The 22,051-nt window shown below is 43.7% G+C and overlaps 1 protein-coding gene across 1 annotated transcript in view; it reads right to left on the reverse strand.

The window, feature by feature from the left end:
* LOC146805425 (E3 SUMO-protein ligase RanBP2-like) overlaps positions 1-13,823 on the reverse strand; it is a 427,039-nt gene extending 413,216 nt beyond the window's left edge. The window contains exon 1 of the mRNA XM_085622638.1: positions 13,622-13,823. Coding sequence (XP_085478764.1) covers positions 13,622-13,693 — 72 coding nt within the window. The 5' untranslated portion in view covers positions 13,694-13,823. The remainder of the gene's footprint in view (positions 1-13,621) is intronic.
* Between the last annotated feature and the right edge of the window lie 8,228 nt (positions 13,824-22,051).

Raw genomic sequence — 22,051 nt, forward strand, 5'->3', positions numbered from 1 at the left:
ACAGTACTGTAAGTGATGACTCCAGACTAGCGTGGACGAATCTATAAATGATGTGTGGGCCAATTACAATTTTGGCCTGTAAGGAAGCATGGCGTCATTAAATATTCATGTACCATGCATCAGACTATGAACGAAACAAGCCTTCGTAGAGAGCTAAATAACATGTACATTGTTTTTAGGCAACTGTGAAATACAAGCTCACACACTCATGCAAGTGACCGACACATTCATTGTGGCAAGTTTTGTATAGCGAAGGTGAGAGTTGATGTATAAAAACGCCCTTGCAAGAAACCAACACATCCATCCTGAGTGTGATTGGTTATGAGGACACTGGCGAAAGTGACTAGACCAGGGGCGCGCCCTCCGCGATGGAGTTACCCATAAACAAAACCGGTCCCAATAGGGGAGTGCCATGACAGCGTAATACGGTCATGTAACTTGCGGCGTGATTGTGGTGCCCGTGGTCCACCGTGTCAATGACCAAAAGTTGGGTTAACACTCACCCCTAGGGATCGGGGCTGTTACTGACGGGTTTGGCAGAGCACTTTGTTGCTCTGTATCTAAGGAGAAAGCACAATATTAAAAGATCTCTCTTACCAGGATCAAAGAGGTTTGTCTGCACACACACACACACATGCGAGTCAGCTACTTTAATCACGCAGTGCGACTAGCGGCTGTCCTACCCTTGCTCCAGGACCCATAGCTCCTGCTTCTGGGTCCACTTTATTTAGCTCTGCGTGGTACATCATGTTTGCTTGAAGGTCTAGAGAGTGAACCTCGGCGGCCATCTTGGGGGGGGGGGGGATTTTTTTTAAACTGACATTATCATGTGGATGAAAATCATAATAAGCGCATGGTGCCAGGATATGAGTGGCCAAACGGGGACGCTGTGCATATCACAGAGATGCTCTCAAAGGAGTGTCATGTTAATAGCATATAGTTGGTATTTACCAGTTACAGGCTGTCAGATAAAACTATATTTGTTGCCAGGGTCACTGTTAAGGAGGGTACAGAGACTGGGTAAATAATTGGGGCACTAGGTTAAAGCCTGCTTAAGCATGGATAATGGTTGTGATGGGCAGTATGATGATTGGCACATACCGATCGAAATCCAATAAAGCCCTCCCAATGGACCCTGTATGTTGTAGTGAAACCTATATGAGAGGATGTGGGTAGCACGATGGGGATGCTGTGAGTAACACAGAGTCTCTCAAAAGGTATCACGTCTCTGGCATGTGGGGGTCATTCTCAGATATGGGCCGTTAACAAAACTTTTATTTATAGGCCATGGACATTGTAGAGAAAGGTAAGGTAATTGGTAGTATTGGGGGAGGGGGGCATGTCTTTATGTCAGACTTTGAGGCGAAACATGTGCTCACTGAAACCAACCCCTTCAGCGAGAATGTCTACCTGTGGCGGCGCTATACTGGTGTTTTGGAAGGGTGAGGAAAACCTTATTCCTGCATTTTTCATGTGGGTCAACAGCCTCAACCCTTACCTTATGTTCATGGCACACACCTCCAACCAGAAACTTTATTTCCGTGACTTAATGATTGGTCGCGGGAATAACAGATTGGAGATCATCACTTTTAAAAAGCCTACTGATAGCCACTGCCCCCTCCTCTTCAGTGGCTTCCACCCGAAGGTCCTAAAAGAAAAACTTCCCTACGGGCAATTCCTGAGACTAAGACGTAATTGCAGCAACCTGGAGGACTGCAGGTCACACCACAGAATTAACAAAGTATCTGTTCCGAAGGCAATACCCTGTGACAAAAATAAAAGCTGCCCAGAAAAGAGCCCGCAACACTAACAGGGAAACTCTCCTTGAGACACAACCCAGAACCAACACTGACTAGATGACTTGTGTAACTACTTTTACACCAGAATCAAACCTGATCAGAAGGGCCATTAGAAGCACTGGAAAATCCTCCGCGTAGGCGACCAGAGCTTTACAAAACCGAGATTCGTGTTCAAACGTACAGCAAATCTAAAGACCTTCTTATCAACACAAGGTCCAAAAAGTCAAATCCTCTACCACAGAACACCTTGTGGAATTTACCTTCAGTAGTAGGCCACTACCCTTGTGGACAGTGTGTGGTCTGCCCACTCACAAAGGCTACCAAATCTATTACATTATCGAACACCCTGACATGGCTCCAGAACAAACACACCAACTGCAATACACTTAATTGCATCTACCTGATAACTTGTCCCTGTCAATTGCAATACATAGGCATAACTACCCGCCCAGAAAAAACTAGAGTGACAGAACACAGGAGCAACATAAGATGTTAAAAATATATATATATATATATATAACACAAAGATGTGTGCGCACTTAGTTGAACACAACCACACCGCCAGTGATTTATACTGGACGATTTTGGAAGCATTCACCCAAATATCAAAAGAGGCCCTATTCAGAAAAGAGCAGAATTGGGTTTTTAAACTCATCACATACACAGGGCCTCCATGACGATATTCCATGGGTCGAGCTCAACCGCCCCTGATCCACCTTCTGGTTCAAATTAGCATTTGACATCCTATGACCTATTTGCACAACTAAGAGGCTAGTTCGTAGATTTGCATTAGTGTACACCTGCTACTCAGGGTGAGGTTAGACAACCTTCTACCCCACTACTTACGCAATATGAATAGTCATATTCCTTTAAAAATAGGGACCATCGACTCACACAACACATGCTGCCTATATTAAGCTCAGGGTGATGTGACACAACCTTCTACCTCACTACTTATGCATAATGCAACAGAATACCATCTGCCCCCCGCGTTCCCCCCAATATAACCAGTTACCTTACCTTTCTCTACAATGTCCATGGCCTATATATAAAGGTGTGGTTAATGGCCCATATCTGAGAATGACCCCCCGCATGAAAGAGACATGATACCTTTTGAGAGACTCACTCTGTGTTACTCACAGCATCCCCATTGTGCTCCCCACATCCTGGCACCCCTTCTGTGTCACTCTCATATAGATGTCTCTACAACATTAAGGGTCCATTGGAATGTCTTTATTGGATTTTGATCGGTATGGGCCAATAATACGGCCCATCACAACCATTATCCACACTTAAGCGGGCTTTAACCATGTGCCCCCATCATTTACCCAGTCTCTGTACCCTCCTTAACAGTGACCCTGGCAACAAATAAAAGTTTAATCTGACGGCCCTTAACTGGTAAATATCAACTACATGCTATTAACATGACGCTCCTTTGAGAGCATCTCTGTGATATGCAGAGTGTCCCTGTTCGGCCACTCATCATTGACACGGTGGACCACGAGCACCGCGGTCACACCGCAACTTACATGACTGCATTACGCTGTCATGGCACTCCCCTAATGGGAACAGTACTGTTTATGGGTAACTATCGCGGAGGGTGCGCCCCCGGTCTAGTTACTTTCGCCAGTGCCCTCATAATCAATCACGCTCAGGATGGATGTGTTGGTTCCTTGCAAGAGCGTTTTGTACATCAACTCTCACCTGTGCTCTACAAAACTTGCCACAATGAATGTGTTGGTCACTTGCATGAGTGTGAGCTCGTATTTCACGGTTGCCTAAAAACAATGTACATGTTATTTAGCTCGCTACGAAGGCTTGTTTCGTTCATAGTCTGATGCCTGGTACATGACTATTTAATGACACCATGCTTCCTTACAGGCCGAAATTGTAATTGGCCCACAAATCATTTATAGATCCGTCCACGCTAGTCTGGAGTCATCACTTACAGCACTGTACCACAGTATCTAAATGTGGTCTTTATTAAAATTGTAATTCCAAGCTTCCATAGCAACCTTTCACTGTAATGCTATTTTTAACATAACCTTGGTTCTCTTTCATTTTTTTGTATTTTTCCCATATCCCCTAGGTCTTTCACCTCGGGTTCAACCAACCCGGGCTGCTCACTGCTTCTGGTTACTAGCACCAAATACCACTGAACCAGATAAGCGGTAGTGCCAGTATCGCCTAATTTTCCTTGGTCTGGATGAAGTGCCCCCAGACCCGTTAGGGGCTATAGAGGCACGAAACATGTCGACACTACACACAACACTAGCCCTTTAGCAACATTCTATCCAAATAGGGCAGATTATTTTTAACTAGGCTAGTGCCTCTTGAGAATAAAACAGATTCAGTTAGGATGGCCCTAGACCTATTTTAGACCCATCCACTTATTCACCACACTACCTTAATCCACACACCCGCACTCACCCTACGGCTTCATCCAAAAGATCTCCACCAAAGAGTCCCTTCTCGGGTGCCCGTCGGGCATTGCAGCGCTGGCCCGACGAGGAGCAAGGCCCAATGATGAAACATGACATCCTTCGGGGTGTGTGAGGGCCCTTTTTAGAAAAGACCTTTCTTCCCCTAAGAACTGCACACTTCTGGTATTCCATACGGCTGGACAGTCACCCACCTGGTATGGACAGGAAACCATGAATGGTGGCATGGTTGCATGAGGCCATGACTAGACTCCAGTTTGTTTATGTGTAGAGGGAGTTCCACCTTGGGGTAACGGAATATTCTTGTTATTCACCCACTTATGATGCATACTGTAGGTTGGATCGGTTCCTTCTTACCAAGGAGGGGGTCCTAAATGTAGCGACAGTCAGTTATCAGGTGGGGCCCTTTCCAACCACACCCCCTTGTTATTGGGGTGTGGTGTGAGGGGCTGCAGACCACGATCCTTTTGTGGATGTTTCAACCGAGTCGCTGACAGACGCAGAATATACTATAGGTACGGCAGAGGCCCTCCAAGGCTCCATGGCTATGAATTGAATACTGCCCGCACGCATGGTACAGAGTGGGATACACTGAAGTTGGCTGTCAGAGGTGTAAACCTAGGAAAAACCTATGGAATTAGAAGAAAGTTCAAAGAGAGGGCGATAGATCGAGTTGCGTGTTGGCCTGGCTGCTCAAAAGAAAATGCCCCCACTCTCCATAGACCGGATGGCTCGGTAGCTATAGGACAAGTGGCGATCACCCAATTATCGCATGATCAACTCGCTGGGGTGCATGCTGCTCGAGTACACACAGAGGCCCCCAGAATCGAAAAGTTCCTAGCACAAATAGACATGCCCCAGTTAACTGCAGCTCAGGCAGAGGGACTTGGAGAGGTCATAAAACTGGAGGAGCTTGGCGAGGCTCTCAGGGATATGGCCAGAGGGAAATCACCAGGATTAGATGGTCTATCGGTTGAATATTATCAAGCACACTCAGCCAACCAGCGCTACAGGAGACCTTCCTCGAGGCACATGAAACTAGTGAACTCCTTTCGCATATGCGAGAAGCCAATTTATGCTCCCTAAACCAGGTAGAGACCATAGTGACCCAGGTGTGTACAGACCGCTATTAAGGTTGAATGGGGATGTTAAACTGATTGCCAAGGTTTAAGCCCTACGGATGAGTCTGTTTATTACACACTTAGAGATGATCAATGTGGCTTCCACCTAGACGGGGGACGCCTATGAATCGAAGAAGACTATCACGTGTGATGCAGGACAGCCATGATTGCCTTAGACATAGAGATGGTGTCCAAAACATTGTCCTGGACGTATCACTGAGAGGTTCTCCAACAGATGGGACTCGGTGATGGATTCCGGACGTGGGTGCGATTATTATACAAGGTGCCAATGGCGAGAGTGCGTGTAGGTACCGAGGTGTCCGACACCTTTTGTATTGAGAGAGACAGGTGGCAGGAGTGCCCCTTATTGCCGCTTTTATTCGCCCTGGCTATGGAGCCGCAGGCGACATATCTCAGGGAAGATAAAGGATTGGGGCATACAGGTAGGAGACGAGACACATGTCGTGTCCATGTATGCAGACGACACGTTGATCTATGTCAAGGACCCGGAGGACTCCGTACCCCTCTTCCTGCATATGATGTCACATTTCAGCGAGGTGTCGTGCCTCCACATAAATCGCCACAAGACAGTCCTGTATCTTCTGACTGTGCTGGCTGATCAGGATGTTTTGGGTCTTCCAGAGGTGGGCCTTCTGTGTGAGCTCCGGAATTTTCTTTACCAGCGTCTGCAGATAGCTTATGACTGATGCCTCCAGTGCGAGTTGAATACAGGAAGAGTAATGGAGGGCCTAGAGGGCTCAGTGCGTTTCTGGACTTCGCTCCCCAGGTAGGTAATGGGTAGAAAAGCTTTAAATAAAATGGTCCTATTACCGCGTTGTCTTTATGTGATGCAGAACTCGATCTGTGTACTGCCACCCGCGCTTTTCCGACAGATAGATTTACTGCTGGTGAACATGGTCTGAGCAGGTAAGCGTAACAGAGACCAACTGGAAATCCTGAAACTGGAACTTGACCGGGGTGGTCTTGGACTCCCAGATCTCCAACTGTATTACTTAGCGGGTTTTTTGCGATATGCAGCGATGTGGTGCAATGATGGACCTAATTGGGACAAGGAATTGCTTTCAGGACCCACCAGAGAGCCCAACCTCCCCAAGTTGCTGGTGAGCAGTGGTAGGTTACCAGGGGAGACTCAGTTTATCATTCGGCAGGTGGCCCAGGCATGGGAAAAGGTAGTCACAAAGACTTTAAAGCGCAGGTGCCTTATGCTCAGCTCCTCCCAATCTGGTGATTGTGACTCATCATACATATCTTTGATTCTATGGATGTCACTAATGGCTGGGGGGGATGCTCCCAGACCACGGGAGATCTCTTTTTAAACTGTACTTTTATGTCAGTGGAGGAGGTTTGAACTCACTATGGCATTGAGCGGAGTAAATTTTTGCAATATGCAAGCCTTTCTCGCACTGCCCGTAAAATCTGGACTTCCTTTCCTGAGGAACCAGAGCAATCCCATATACTGCAGGTGATTTTAGTCCACGGCTCCTTCAAGGGCATCATTTCCCGACTGAAGACAGCCTTAACAAAACAATAGGCAGACAAATACAACACTGGAGCAGGTCGCTTGGGATGGAGAGTTCTAGTCACCACTCACAGATGGGGAATGGCACAGAGCTCAAGCACTGGTGTGGAAGTAGCTAGCAACGCCCATTTTAAGTTGGTGCACTTTCACTTTCTCTATAAGGCCTATTTGACTCCAAAGTGCCTAACAGGGTTTACCTAACACAGCCGGCAGGCTGTGCTAGGTGTGGTGATCCCCCAGCAGATTTCGGGCACATTGCATGGGACTGTGCGAGGTTGCAGATGTTTTGGGGAGGGATACGACAGTAAGTGAGCAGAGTGACGAAGGTGGCAGTGGATCTCACAGCCCGACATGGTTTATTAGGGCTGTTGCCTCTTCCCAAATAGGGGGAGAAAAATGAAGTACAAGTTTGCCCAATTGGACCTGGTGCTGGCACAGCGGCGCATAGCCATACACTGGGCCAGCCCTACCCTACCCTACCACCCCCAGACTCTTTCAAAATGGAGGGCTGACTATTTGGACTGGCCAGCTGTGGAGGAGTGTCAGCTCCAGAGGGTACGCACTGACGAACATGCTCAAAGAGATCTTGAAAACTGGAGTGACGTGCTGGAAATATTAGACAGGAATGGCACGGACCAGGGTGGCGGCCACCCCAGAGGTAGGAAACGCAGCATCTGTGATACAAAACTCAGAGGCTGGTCTGATTGAGTAGCAGCCGTATTTGCCCATAGGCTCACCTTCCACTTCCACAACCAGAGGGACCGCTTTTTAAAAAAAAACTGACCTAGGTATATGGATAACTCCTTCACAGCCATGTGTGACTAGATGCTTGGTTTTTGAGTGTCCTTCCCCCAACTCTCTGCCCTCCCCTGGAAATCCCTACTTTGGTACCTACCAGGTCTATGTGTAATTGCTTGAGAATACTATGCTGCACTGTTGATTTTTGAATGGACTTGAAAATTGAATAAACACATTTTCGAAAAATAAAAAGGATTAGACGGTCAACAGCAGGCCTATGCCTGTTAGATCAGCATGAGGTTGGGGGTAGAATCAAAAACACAGGATACCAGATACTCACAATTTACAATCCTGGGGCGAGATTTAACAAGAACCTCAGCAACATTTAGTTATGCAATACTTACACATAATGGGTGTGCATGGCCATCAGACTCGGTGGATTACTGGCGCTATGAGCATACACATGGCACTGACTCTTGCTGAACTGCATGGTCATTGGGACACAGAACTTGGACGCATCTGTACAGACAGTGACCGGCAGGCTATGTTGTCATACCCCTCCTTGGTGTCCTGCAATGCTCGTTTTAAATTAATCCAACTCTATATTAAGCAATGAGTTCACTTATCTCCAAGTAAAATCAACACCTATTTTCCTCGCACAGACGCTTCTTGCCCCGGTTGTCTAACACTGGATGTGGGCTTAGTTCACAAGCTCTGGTATGGTCACTCCTTAGTCACATACTGGTATACTGTCAGAACACACTTAGGATATTGCACAGGAACTGCCCTCCCCTATACCTGGGAGGTCTGCATCCTGGGACTTTACCGGAACAAGCAGAAAGCAGTAATGGCCATCCTTCTGGCGAAACGTTTGATTACACTGAAATGGAAAGCGACAAACCCTCCTGTGGCCTCTGCATGGTTAATTTCTATGTTGGCATGGGCTCAGGCCAAGAGTGCTTTGCTGCACAGAAAAGAGTTGAAGGGTCTCTGCAAATACCACATGTCAGAGACGTGGGAGACCCTCCTGGACAAGTTCCGCAAGGGGATCCCGGCCACTCCAGCCACCCCTTAAACATATGTTCAGATGATATCCTGCCCCTCTCTGTCCTATTTTGTGTCTCCTCTATTCACTCCCACTACACCTGGCTGTCTCTGCGACATGTGTGTTCTGCTACATTATCACCTCAAACGAGTGCATCCACTGTTTCAGATTTTTTCTTTTATGACCTTCCTTGTGCTTTTCACTCAGTTCAGTTGATTTTCAGAACTGCTTATTCCTATAGACACCCTTTGTTGCTCTATTGACCTTTCATTCAATGTAAATGGCCTTAAGAGAGACACGTTCCTTGCCACCTCAATTATGGACATCATTGATTTCTCCTCCCGTTACCCATGCATAGGTGGCCCACATACATGGGCTACATTGCTTCACAATGTTGTACTGGTTTTGTTTTAAATTATCTTGAGCATATGTTTTGTACACAGATTGTGCTAAAATGTATCAGTCACATTGTATTGGTCATACACTTAAAAAAAGAGAGTCAATAAAAACGTTTTTAAAAAAAAGATAGTCACAATTTGATCGCTCAGGGCAGGGGACACAATTGTACGCCACACAGGAGACATTCTTGTCCCAATACAGCGCTCATCAAAACAGGCACGAGATCAAAAATCATAACAGTCAACCTGAATGGAGAGTATGTAGCAGGTTTTTTTTTTTTTTTTATCAGATGGGAAAAACGGACAAACTCACGAAAATCAAGAAAATTTTGATTCGCGGGGAAAACGTGGAACTCACTCCAAGGGAGACATCTGCGATTACCAGACAGTTGTTAGAAAAGCGGGAATGGGTTGGCAAAGACTGCCATACCATAAGGGCAGGTACTCCCGCACGTCACCCACCCAGAGTGTGAGTCAGCTGTCTGGAGGAAGATCTGGCCAAAGAGTGAAACCAGTGTGAGAAGGTCTTTTCACACCAGACCTGTCTGAATACAATGTATCTTAAGCAAAAGAAATATAATGCCAAGGGATCAGAGGCACCATGTCAGGGTCTACTACATGAAAGCCAGCATGCGCTTACCCTGTGCAGAAACAAAATATCTTGTGCTGCATATAGCAGGTCCTCAGAGAGGACTCACCAACACCACATTTTGTTCTCAAAGCAAGCCCCAAGTAAGCACAAACAGTACATTCATGGAGAGAAAAATTACAGCTGTTAAAGAATGGACAAATTTACATAGGTTGTGTTGAAGATTACCACTAAATAAGACGAATATTATCCTTATGTCCCTCATTCCATTCATTAATTTTGAGGTATACCAAAGCTCACTGGACTTTAAGAAACCAAGATGAGAAATACAAAGGTTTACCTATCCTAAAAACAAAATATTTCATTTTTACCAAGTTACTTAGCTAATACTGCACTCAAAATATGTGGCCACAAGAACATTCCCCAAAACTAACACCCTTAACTCTGTAGTGCTTAATAAAGGTATGTGAAGGAAACCCAAGTAGCACCTCTCCATATTTCTTTCAATTAGACCCCTGATTCTCTGCCCAAGAAGCAGAAATATAGCTTGCTGAGTGCTCTTGGATTCCCTCCGGAACAGAATGTTAGATAATGAATAAATCATATAAATACAGCAAATCCATATGCTGATAGAAATGCTGGATTCATTGTATCCTTGTCTATTTAGACCAAATGTCACAAATGATCATAATTTTCTAAAAACATTAGAACTTCCTAAGTAAACAGACACTGCTCTTTTCACATCAAGCAAATGCCACTGTTGTTCTTTAAGAGATACACATGAAATAATTTTGGTAACATGATCTCTTATTCTCTATAAAATTTAGTAGAAACTTTGGGAAGAAAACCAGGATTAGGCTTCAGTACAGTGCCTTCCTGTACCATCTTTGAAAAAAATTGTAAGCAAGACCCCAAGTTCCCCAAACCTTCTGGCAGATTTCATTGCCACCAAAACACCACCTTCATACAATTTCAATACCAAATGAACCCAGGAAAACCTTACAGACTTCACTACAGTCATTGAAACAGACTTTTCAAAAGTATAAAAAGAGCAACACTACTATTACCTCAGCTGCTTCCTGCTGAGCACTTAAAAGCAGTCAACAGATTAAGTGAATCGGAGAAAATACATAAAGGAAGTGATGAGGCCAAGGTATAGTTTGGCAGCCAAACACCCCCTAATCCCATGTGTCACCTACTAGAGCTAGGTTGCCCTATTTACTATTCTAGTCTCATTAATTAAACATGATAATAAACAGGAGTTTTACTGGTAGGCGTAACCTTATGGCACCCATAGGCTGGGCAGAATTTAACTTTGTACTTCCTATTCTTTCTCATATATGAGGTGAGACCACCTCAAAAGTAATGAACGGGCGATGACAAGGGACGTAGGGATGCGTTTCAGTAATGCAGTTTGGAAAATTTCTGACAATAGTGCAAGACCAAGAGCTCCCCGCCAAATGAGCTACGGTCAGCTGTCAGCATGATTGTCTAGACTTTTACATTGTCCATGGCTCAGACACTGCACTCTGGATACACTCAGCCAATCAAGAGAAAGAACATGGACTGTGGCGGCAGCTCCAAAGTGGCATTAACAGCAGTTACATTGTTTGGCCAATGTCTACTCTGTCCCCCACATCAATTAAATGGAAGTTCTCTGAAGTACTAGCTGCGTATTTGAGAGCGCAAAATACTTCCAACTAATATGCAACAAAGCACCCTGCTCCCCTGCCCAGCTAATGCGCCTCTCATGTGTGAAGAAACTAAGACACCGGACTTTGTGCATTTGCTTCGGTCAGCAGATATCTGCATTGTCCCCAAGACTCCTAAAAATCTTTCCCATCCCTGACTAAGCTGATGCCTGGCAGCATGACCCCAGAAGTCACACAGGGAGCAGGCATGTGAAGATTTTAAGATTGAGAGGAGAACTATTCCATGCTATGGGACTGTAATAAGTGCTATCTAGCAGTGCGTAACTACCTGGAGCTCTATTCGTCGTCTGACAAAAGGTGCAGATAACTCCGCTACAGGCAGTGGGCAGCATCCAAATGTGGCTGTGGATCAGAGGAACCTCCATGGCAGGGAAGCAAGGGGAATTAAATATAAAAAGGACGGTACTAAGTTAAGAGGAGATTAGAGGGGTCATCAGTGGAAGTTTTTAATGTTAACGCACATCTTTCATGGTTCCTATGACAGATTTTCTGTCTGGGGAGATCGATGAACTTAGCTACATGGTCCATCGATGCTAGTTACTGTTAAGGGCCATTGAGACCTGTAACTTGAGAGTCCATTGAAGCTTTAAGCTGATTTGGCAAATGATGCATGTACGGTCATGACAATCAATGCTTGTAGGTTTCTGGTGTTGATGCATGGGGTGGTTTGGGCAACAGATGCTCACCACTTTCTTTACTTAAGTGATGCATACTGCCTGAGGTAATTGACGCATAGTACTGTCTAGGGCCATCAATGCTCACTATTCTTCTTATGTCATGACGCATATAATTTCTGGGACGCATACTGCTGTGTAGAGTGATTAAAAAATATCATTTGTAGCAGCTGAGTCACTTGAGCTTATACTTACAGGGGGCACTAAAGCATATACGGTTAGAAGCCAATTAAGCTCTTCTCTCCTAGACCAGTATTTTCCAAACTGGGTCGGTTGTGAAAGACCAACTAAGAAATAAACATGCCTTTAAATTCTGTATTTATCTTGTCACATTTGCTGCGCTTCAAAGACAGAGGTCAAACATCAAGCTAGGTTTTCTGACAAATTGCTGCTTATTTTTTTTTTTAACATGGGAATTAGTGTTCACAAACTCTTCTCACTTTGCAGTCAGAGAAAGTAAAGTGAATTATGTGACAATCTTGCTGGGGTACAGAGAGTGCAAAAGGAAAGGCTGTAGAATGGCATATTTTGTAATACACATCAAAATGTAAATATCTGTAAATGAACTGTACACATTCAGTAGTTAGGAAAGCAAAAAAAGAAGCACTTTTTTGTAATTCTGAAGTGGGATGGAAACAATGATTTTAACAGGATCAAACAAATCGAGACATTTTACTTGGTGATGCACAAATTATTTTCACTGAAACACGATTGCCACGCATTTTCACTTGTGCAATATAGTTTTGTCAGTCAAACTGTATGTCTGTGTAAATTTAGTGACCATTTCAATAGAAAATGTGCGGTGTGTAAATGACCGTTTGCTACCACACAATTCTTTGGTTACATTAAATTTAAAAAAGAAAAAACAAATCGCCCGTCTCATGTCCATCAAACCTAGATGGCTACCGAAGGTTTGTCAAAAAGTTCGGGAAGCACCATCTTGGGCCACTGTTGCTTGTATTACTAGAACGAGGGTGATTTACGTATGTTAACAGGTAATATATTTTTAACAGTCAAGGTACTATTTCGTGAAAAATTAACTAATGTGTATATTTTAAATCTTTTCACTAACATTTATTCCTTCGATATTTTAAATCAAAGATCACTTAATGTCACTTTTTGGAGGGCCACCAAGTCACCCATTCCTATGAACTTTGAAAACCTGAGGGATTTGACTTTTGAGCACCAAACAGGACATATCTGGGACCTGACAAGTGATAGCACAAATTCAGGATTCTCAGATTATTCCACGCAACGTGCAAGAACTTAATAGAGTCCCGTCTAATTCATATAAATGCATATACTTTACGATTCACAGTATAAACACACATTTTAAAATTCCCTAATGAAAACAGTCGCATCATTGGTTTAGTTCAGCAACTCACAATGAAGTGTCACTCAAAGTGTCAAACTAGCCACATAAACATCACGCACACCACCAGTAAACTGAAACTATAAACGTGACTAAGCAAATGCGATCCAAAACGTCAGAGTTCCGCGTTCCAGCCGGCAACGAGCAGAGCCGGCCCTAGATTTGTGCGCGCGGAGCATCTTCACTTCTCACCTCTCGAGGGGACGGCGCAGAACTCTGCACGGAAGCAATGTAGCGCTCCACCTCAGCTTTGCTTCGCCGCATGCCGGCCAGGGTGTCCAGATCAAGGGTAGATGAAGTGACTTTATCGTATATTATTATTCCCTTCCCTTCTCTCTGCTTTGAACACTCCAAAACAAGCGCGCTACCTGACGTCACATGTCAGCGTCAACAAATGAGGAAGAAGGGGATTTCCTTACAGTAGAGCTAGAGAAAGGACTCGGACTTTCACAGTTGCAGAAGACTGTTTGGTGTATCAAAGGGATTAAGGCGGCGGCCATCTTGCTCCATCGAAGTGTAAATCGAATGACATACGTAGACATCAAATAACACGTGTGTTCATAAAGCGATAAACCACCACTTCATTAATAACAAGGCGTCCGAAAACAATCCTATCGTTTTATACTTTAACAGTAAGATAATTGAAGGAGCGACCACGAAGTCTTTGGCTCCTTGAGTGGGAAATAGTTAAAAAATACACTGCCTGTGCTGTGTCTTTGCTTCAGTCATTCAAACTGACAGCTTGGAGTGCACAACGCTATTCAATCTATGGCAAAAAATATTTATAAGAGTAACGCTACAAAAGAAACACTGCACATATAAGTTAAGTACGTTTATTTGAATCTATCAAATGTTATTTTACAAGGAGGCGATGCAAGTTTCAACATTTATATTTATGAATATGCACATGCTCAATCAAAGTATGAAAACAGAATATTGAAGGACTTGTGCAGGGGGAAATACAGGGACTGCATAGTAGACAGGAGCATAAATAAGGAATAGATTGTGACAACAAAGGAAAGAAAGTGCATAAAAAGGATTTACGGGGCATGCATGCAAAGAATGCTGAAAGCTAGTTGAAAACAAGTATTGAAAATGCAATAGGTCTCGCCTTTGATTAAGTTAAAGCCATTTGCTTTGCTAATGGTATTATATAGCAAAGCAAATGGCTTTAACTTAATAAAAGGCGAGACCTATTGCATTTTTAATGCTTGTTCTTTTAAGTCTGCTCCGTGTCCCTGTGTAATCTGAAGAGTGTGTGAAGAGTATGCGAGACATCTGTAATGGGATTAGTGTGTTCTTAGAATGTGCGCTGAACGCCTGACGTGAATGTTTCGGGCTTTTAAACCGCGCATCTTTTTTAAATTGAGTGAATGAACCAGACATGAGCACAGTATATAGTGCCTGGACTCTCTCATAGCTCCTCGCATGCAGAGCTTGTAGATCCGCGCTCTCCGCTGTCAGCCTGCCTGGCGATTGGAGATCTGTGGAGAGAGTGACTGAAATGCTCCCACTTACATCTAAACCTTTACTGTCAGGCGTATCGCAGAATCTGCGCATCTGCCCCCAGGACTCATGTTCCTCGCGCCCACACACAAGCACACCTTTGCTAGAGGACTTGTGTCCATTCTGGGGACATTCACAAAAACGAGATAATAAACCTGGGTACCCTATGTATATTTTTCAGAATTTCAATAGCTTTTACCAGATTTCAAGCGCATTTCTGATCTTACAAAAAATGTACAATGTCTATGTTACACTTATGTACATGCTCTTTAAGAGTCGGGAGTTCACCTTTCCCATCCTTTGGTGGCATTAAAAAGTAGGGGTTCTTTCAATTGTACCTTTCACCCCAGAGAAGCATACTCGGGCAGCATCAGTCATTCTCGATGGCATGACTGAATTTCGCATGCTTGATGTGTGGCGTATGCGTAACCCAATAGTGCGTGATAGCACTCACTCCTCAACAGCAAATAGTAGTTGGTCTAAGCTAGACTACTGGTTACTCGCATATCAGATATCCACATGGGCAAAGGATGTTACTCACCTCCCTAAAACGCTCTCTGACCATACACCAGTTCTGCTGGCGCTCCTGATCCTGACATATGTCCCCCCGCCATTTGTACGGCGGTTTAATGCCACGGCACTTTTAGATCCTATTTACAAAGACACAATTCAGAAAGCAATAACAGATTACCTTGCAGATAACACAAACTCAGTCGATAGTGCGGGTACACTGTGGGAGGCCTTTAAAGCCACCTTAAGAGGCATTTGTATAAGCACAAATGCAGGCATTTTGAAGGATATTAGAACACAATTGGAACTATGCGAAGGCCGCATACAATGCTTAGAGGCAGAATATGACAAGACTCACGGTGCACTTACCCTTAGCAAATTACGGGAAGAGATGAACCAATATAACAAACTAGCAGAGGATGAAATAAAATATACTACTCGACGACAGGGGGCGCGCAGATTGGGGGAGGGTGGGAGACCGGGCAGAATTCTAGCCCAAAAAGTGCGCACTGAACATAAACAATACACGGTTACCCAGATGGAGGATGATGGGGGACAGACACACTACGATACCCCAGGCATATTGAACATGTTTGTGGAGACATACGCTGCATTCTATAGGTCACATCACACTGCACCCGAGGCTGACGTTCTGAAGTACATCGAGGATATAGCATTGGTATGGCTTTCAGACACACATCGTGAATATCTAGCTCAACCGATAACGGAGGAGGAGGTACAGGCAGCGATAAAATCATTGCCTAATGGGAAATCGCCGGGCCCTGATGGGTATACCGCAGAATTTTATAAAGCATACTCTGACCTGCTTACTCTCCCTCTGCTAGAAATGTATGATGAAGCCTATAATAACAAAATTCTACCTCCAACGCTGCGTGAGGCTCTTATAGTAGCACTTTTAAAACCAGACAAAAGACCTGAAAAAGCGGAGTTCTATAGACCCTTATCGTTGATAAATACAGATGTTAAGATACTAGCCACTATCCTTGCTACGATACTACAGCCTCTAATGTCCACCATAGTCCTACCTGACCAGTCAGGCTTTATTCCTGCTCGTTCCACTGCACATAATTTACGCACCATTTTCGCTCTTCTGCACCAATTAAATCCGGAGCTGAAGGCCCTGTCAGTGTTGCTGGATGCAGCTAAGGCCTTTGACTTTATCGAGTGGCCCTATCTCTTTGCGATTTTAAAGGCTATTGGCTTGCCACCCATGTTTATCAACTGGATTGCCTTATTGTATAACAAGCCATCTGCCCGGGTTAAGGTCAACAGACACATATCAGACAAAATATCAATACAGCGCGGCACCAGGCAGGGCTGCCCGCTGTCTCCCTTGCTCTTTTCCATCGCACTAGAACCACTGGCTTGTAAGGTGCGTCAGAAATATGCACACGCTGCACTGCGGTTCACCATGAGACCCATTATCATATTGTTATATGCAGACGATATGGTATTGTATCTTCGAGACCCGGCAGAGAACATTTCCCCAATACTAAGAGAATATATCAAATACGGACAATATTCAGGGCTGTGCATCAACTGAAGTAAGTCAGCAGTGATGCCACTAATAGAACAAATGAAAGCGCCACCGTTAGACTTTCCACTGGCCTGGCAAGAAGATCAAATTAAATACCTTGGAATTTGGACACACCGGGATTCTGAAATGGTAATTAGGTATAACTATGGTGCCACAATAGATCGCATAGAAACACAGATAACTCGCTGGATCACTGTGCCTCTATCTTGTGCAGACAGAATATCCCTGATAAAGATGGTGTTGTTACCCAAACTGCTATACCTCTTTATCAATATACCAATAAAGCCACCTACCCAATGTTTAACAGGATACGCTCTAGTTTCAGCAGACTGATATGGGCTGGGAAGCAAACCCAAATAAGTCTCCAAACCATGTCCCTACCATATGCAGCGGGTGGTTTCATGGTCCCGGATATCTATTTATATTATTTATGTGCACAAGCACAATATGCGTACTATTGGTTTCATCCGGAGCGCTATCTGCCACATCTTGCCGTGGAAGACGGGGATGCGGCTCCAATACCACTATCAAGCATCCTCACACATACCCATCATCATCTGACGACACGAGAAATAAATACAATATCCCTATATACACCCCGAATCTGCCGCTGGCTCATCACCCTGCGCTATCAGTTACACAAGAAAAGAATAGCATGATGATACTAGAACGAGTTGGCATAACACAGATGGGTGATATATTCCCGAATGGTACCTTCCTCACGCAGGACGACCTGTCCTACATCAGTAATCAATCACTGTTATTTAAATTTATTTATCACAGACTGAGAGCAGCCGTCAGAGAATTGTATCCCACATTCCCAGCCGAACCACCAGCATTACAGTCACTGCAAACATTAATCACAACTTCTACTCACACAAAAATGGTATCGCGGCTGTACAAGCTAATACAAGGGGAAATAGACACGCAAACACACAAAGCCCGGGATAAATGGAGCACACTTTTAGGTAGCCCCCTCACGGATGAAGACTAGAAATCATGTTGTGCACTTATTACACTACTCACCCCCAATGGTAATCTTCGCATCATCCACTATAAGTATATACATCAAGCATATCACACCCCGGCTAAATTACATAAATATGGATTACGTGATACAGCACGATGTAAGAGATATGGTGCTGATCAGGCAGACTTTGCACACCTGGCATGGAATTGTGAGAGGATACGGCAAGCTGGGAAACAGTGTTTCATCACTAGAGTATACTAATTGGGTGTAAATTATTATGTATACCACAATTATGCTTGTTGGGCCTTCATATACCTGTGAAGTCTGCGAAGAAGAAGCTGATTGCCATATTGCTTCTCCTGGCTAAACGTAGAGTTGCGATACATTGGGATAGTAGACAAACCCCTACTCTAGCAAACTGGATACGTGATGCTGTTTACTGTAAAGACAATTTTTTAATATATGCGGAAGAACTACCAACTACCTCAAAACCATCGGATATATGGGAACCACTAACTGCGTATCTGCGTGATCACCCTGACTTGCTCCAGCCTACCGGTTGCCTTAATTCTTGATCTGGTACTGTGGCGATATGGCAATGTGAAAACGTGCAACTGTGGGTCACTGGGAAATGTAATTTAAAGAAAGCTGTATTATACTGTGCCTATAGAGAATGTACTAGTTATGATCAATGTTGTGCGCGGCTACCAAAAACGTCAATAAATAATATGTAAAAAAATAAAAAAAATATAAAAAAATTGTACCTTTCATCCATGGTAATATGCAAGTAATATATGCTCAGGGTGGCCAGGCACTTAAGAGTAGAATATGTTAATTAAAAAAAAAATGTGAATAGCGCCTTTTACAAAAGTATGACTGTGCAGCACTGTGAATATAAATGCCAGTGAAAGCAAGAAACATCCTGCTGTATGTTTGACAGAATGGTTCTTTAGATCTTGACAGGTTAACTCAGAATGTTTCTGATGTCCCCTCAGAAGAGACTGCCAATTAGTTTTAAGAAGTAAAAAGAAAAGCATTGGCATAGCCAATAGGTCTCGCCTTTGGGACCTTATAAGTGTTTAACCATGCAACAGTTGATGTTGTTGCAGGAAGGATATTGTGCTGCATAACTAAATACTTCTAAGGCCCATAGGCGAGACCTATTGGCTATGCCAAATCTTGTTTGTTTCGCGCCCTGTATTACAATTGACCTCACATATATTTAAAAAGGATAACTCCAAAGCCTCAAGGACCTGTGCAGTGAGAGCCCTCATAGGAAAGAGATGCGCCCTAGCGCAAGAGCTGCCCACTTTGTCACTGCCGAAGAAGGTTCGGGTCTGGTGGCCGCTCAACATTCTGTGTGATTTTTGACAAACTACTTAATTTCCCAGTGTCAAAAAACATAACCTTTTGTAAAGTAATCTGGTGTTCACATAAAGCCCTCCAATGCCCCTTGGCCAAGTTTGTGCTGTATAAAAACTGCAAAAAAGGCCGTTACCCTGCCTTTCAGATTAGCACTTCTGTTGTCTTGCTCAAATAGATTATCAATCAATCAATATGAACTTTATTCGGATAAAAACAGCATATCCATAAAAGTACAGTTTAAAAAAATACAGTATTTACAAATATCACATAAAAGAAATTAATCCAAATTCATGGAGTTACGAAAGCGTACGGCCATTTTAAAAAAAGATCCGACTCGAAAACATAATTCATCATTATCAATTGCAAGCACCAGCTCATAGGCTATTTTGTAGTCAGTTACGCATCGGGTTTTAAAATATGGAATCAGAAACTTTTTCGTAAGAGGTATATAAAAAGAACAAAAGAATAAAAAATGTAACATGGATTGTTTCAGATTATGGGTACATGGACAGAGGGTATGATCAAGGTTCGGAGAATAACCAGTTGGGAAGGACAGTAAATATTTCATGGTATCTGTCCTTAGCCTGAAGAATAGGCCCCTTTCCCAACGGCCAACAGATTTTAAAAGGTATTTAGGCATAACTGTGGTTACGTGCTCGATTTGCATATATCTAGCAACCGAAGTTTTTTTACATTCCGCTGCTAGTCTTATTTCTTTATAGGATGCATAGAGTAGTTTTTCCACAGTTTTGATGCTTGGAAGGTTGTGGGCTAGAGGGTTTGAAAAGAAGTATTCCAAATTCAGGCTATTTAAACTTTTGTAGACTCCAGCCAACCATGGTATAGCCAGCCCTCGGTCACATCTTAGGCAATCCAGAATAATTTCCCTGGTCAGTTGCGCAGCCGAATTCTTCCAGATTCTAAGCCAGAACAATGTCGGGCGAGCCTTAATAAAGTCCTCACCGACATCCACTTCTGGGGCCAAACGCAAAAGGAAAGCTGAAAAGGCAGCTAGCGTGAAGAGGAAGCAACCTAGCCGCCCTTGTTTCACACGCTCGACCTTAACTTCATGGCTTCATCCATCTACCAACCAAATATCTGAGGAGGCTTCTCTGGTTGATATGATCTCTCATACGGTTGGAACTCAAACAGATAATAACTATTCTCTTTCCTCTATTGACAATGACTCTGCAAATAGAACAATTGATACGAGTTACTTAGCCACTGTTATTACCGATCATATTAAGCCAGTTCTTGACAATTTCCTCTCTTCATTGCAAGACCGCATTAGTAACTTTTTGTCTGTTCAAGTTCCTAATTTAGCATCACAATCTGTGAATGTGGTATCTCTAGCTCCTGCTAAGATATGCGACCGTGCTAATATTGGTGGGCGAACCGCTAATATTCCCTCTAGTAGTATACCCATTCCCCAACAAAACATTGATGCGACGCCCAACCCAATTCAGGGACTCAGCAACTGTGTGACTTGCAATAAGATACGTACTTGCTTTGATGCGAGAAACATTAGGGATGCCAACAGACCTCCAGACGATATTATCGAAATTTTTGATAGTAATACGTCAAATAATAAGATACCCACCAGGAATGTATCTGTGAACCCAACAAACAAGACCACACAAGAGGCCGATACTAATTCTAAGCCAATAAACCACACCGCGGGCAATAAGGAGGTGTTAAATCTGCCCCCTGAGGCATGCCCATATGTCTTAATCCTAGCAGGCGTCCCCCCTCTAAGAGAAGATCAGACTGAGTCCTGGGAGCAATTACGCTGTAAGTGCGTGGATTGGCTTACCAAACATAAGAGATTCAGGCCCTCACTGATTGGGAACATAATCATGGTACGACGAGTTGGCTGGTTGGGGACCTCACCTAAAGTTATTAATGGTGATTGCATTATTATTAATTTTCGGAGACAATCGGTGGTTAAAACTATTTTGACATCCCAGATGGAACAGAATGGTCATGACACTAATATATGGGCCTTACCCCTTGGCTATTTTTATAAACCTGTATTCGAAACATCAGCCCGTAACATATATAATTTTACTCCAACCCATAATAGATTCACTTTGCTGTCGGGTTTGGACAGCCAAGATTGACTGCCCTCCCAGGCAGCAAATGAATCAAGAACTGAGGCTACAATCTCAATATCAACCCAAGTAAGTCTCCACGCCCCTATACTGGACACACCACTTACTAGGGAAGAGGTTACAATGCTAATACCAACCCAAGTAAGTCTCCACGCCCCTATACTGGACACGTCACTAACTAGGGAAGATAACAAGACACTCAAAATATTGAGCTGGAACATAGCTGGTCTGACATCTAAGCTAATTTTAGTGGATTGGCAAGATCTAATTAATCAGCAGGATGTTGTCATGTCCCAGGAGCTGTATATGGAGGGGTTTGAATGTTTTAATATCTTGTCCCCCATCCCCACAATAGGTAGACCTGTTGGCGGTCTTTCAATTTGGATTAACATCAAGGCAGGCGGCCGCTTTAGAATCATACCCACGAACAGTGATAAATTTCAAGCAGTCCGTTACACTAGGGGAGTCTCAATTTATTTGATTACTTTTTATAATGATGATTTTAAAACTGTGCCCAATATGAACTTTTCATCTCTGTTTAATTTTGTTTTAAAATTACAATCCAATAATCGCGGTGACCAAACTACGGGTATATGTTTGGG

The sequence above is a fragment of the Triturus cristatus genome, chromosome 8 (assembly GCF_964204655.1).
Source record: "Triturus cristatus chromosome 8, aTriCri1.1, whole genome shotgun sequence".
Lineage (NCBI taxonomy): Eukaryota > Metazoa > Chordata > Amphibia > Caudata > Salamandridae > Triturus > Triturus cristatus.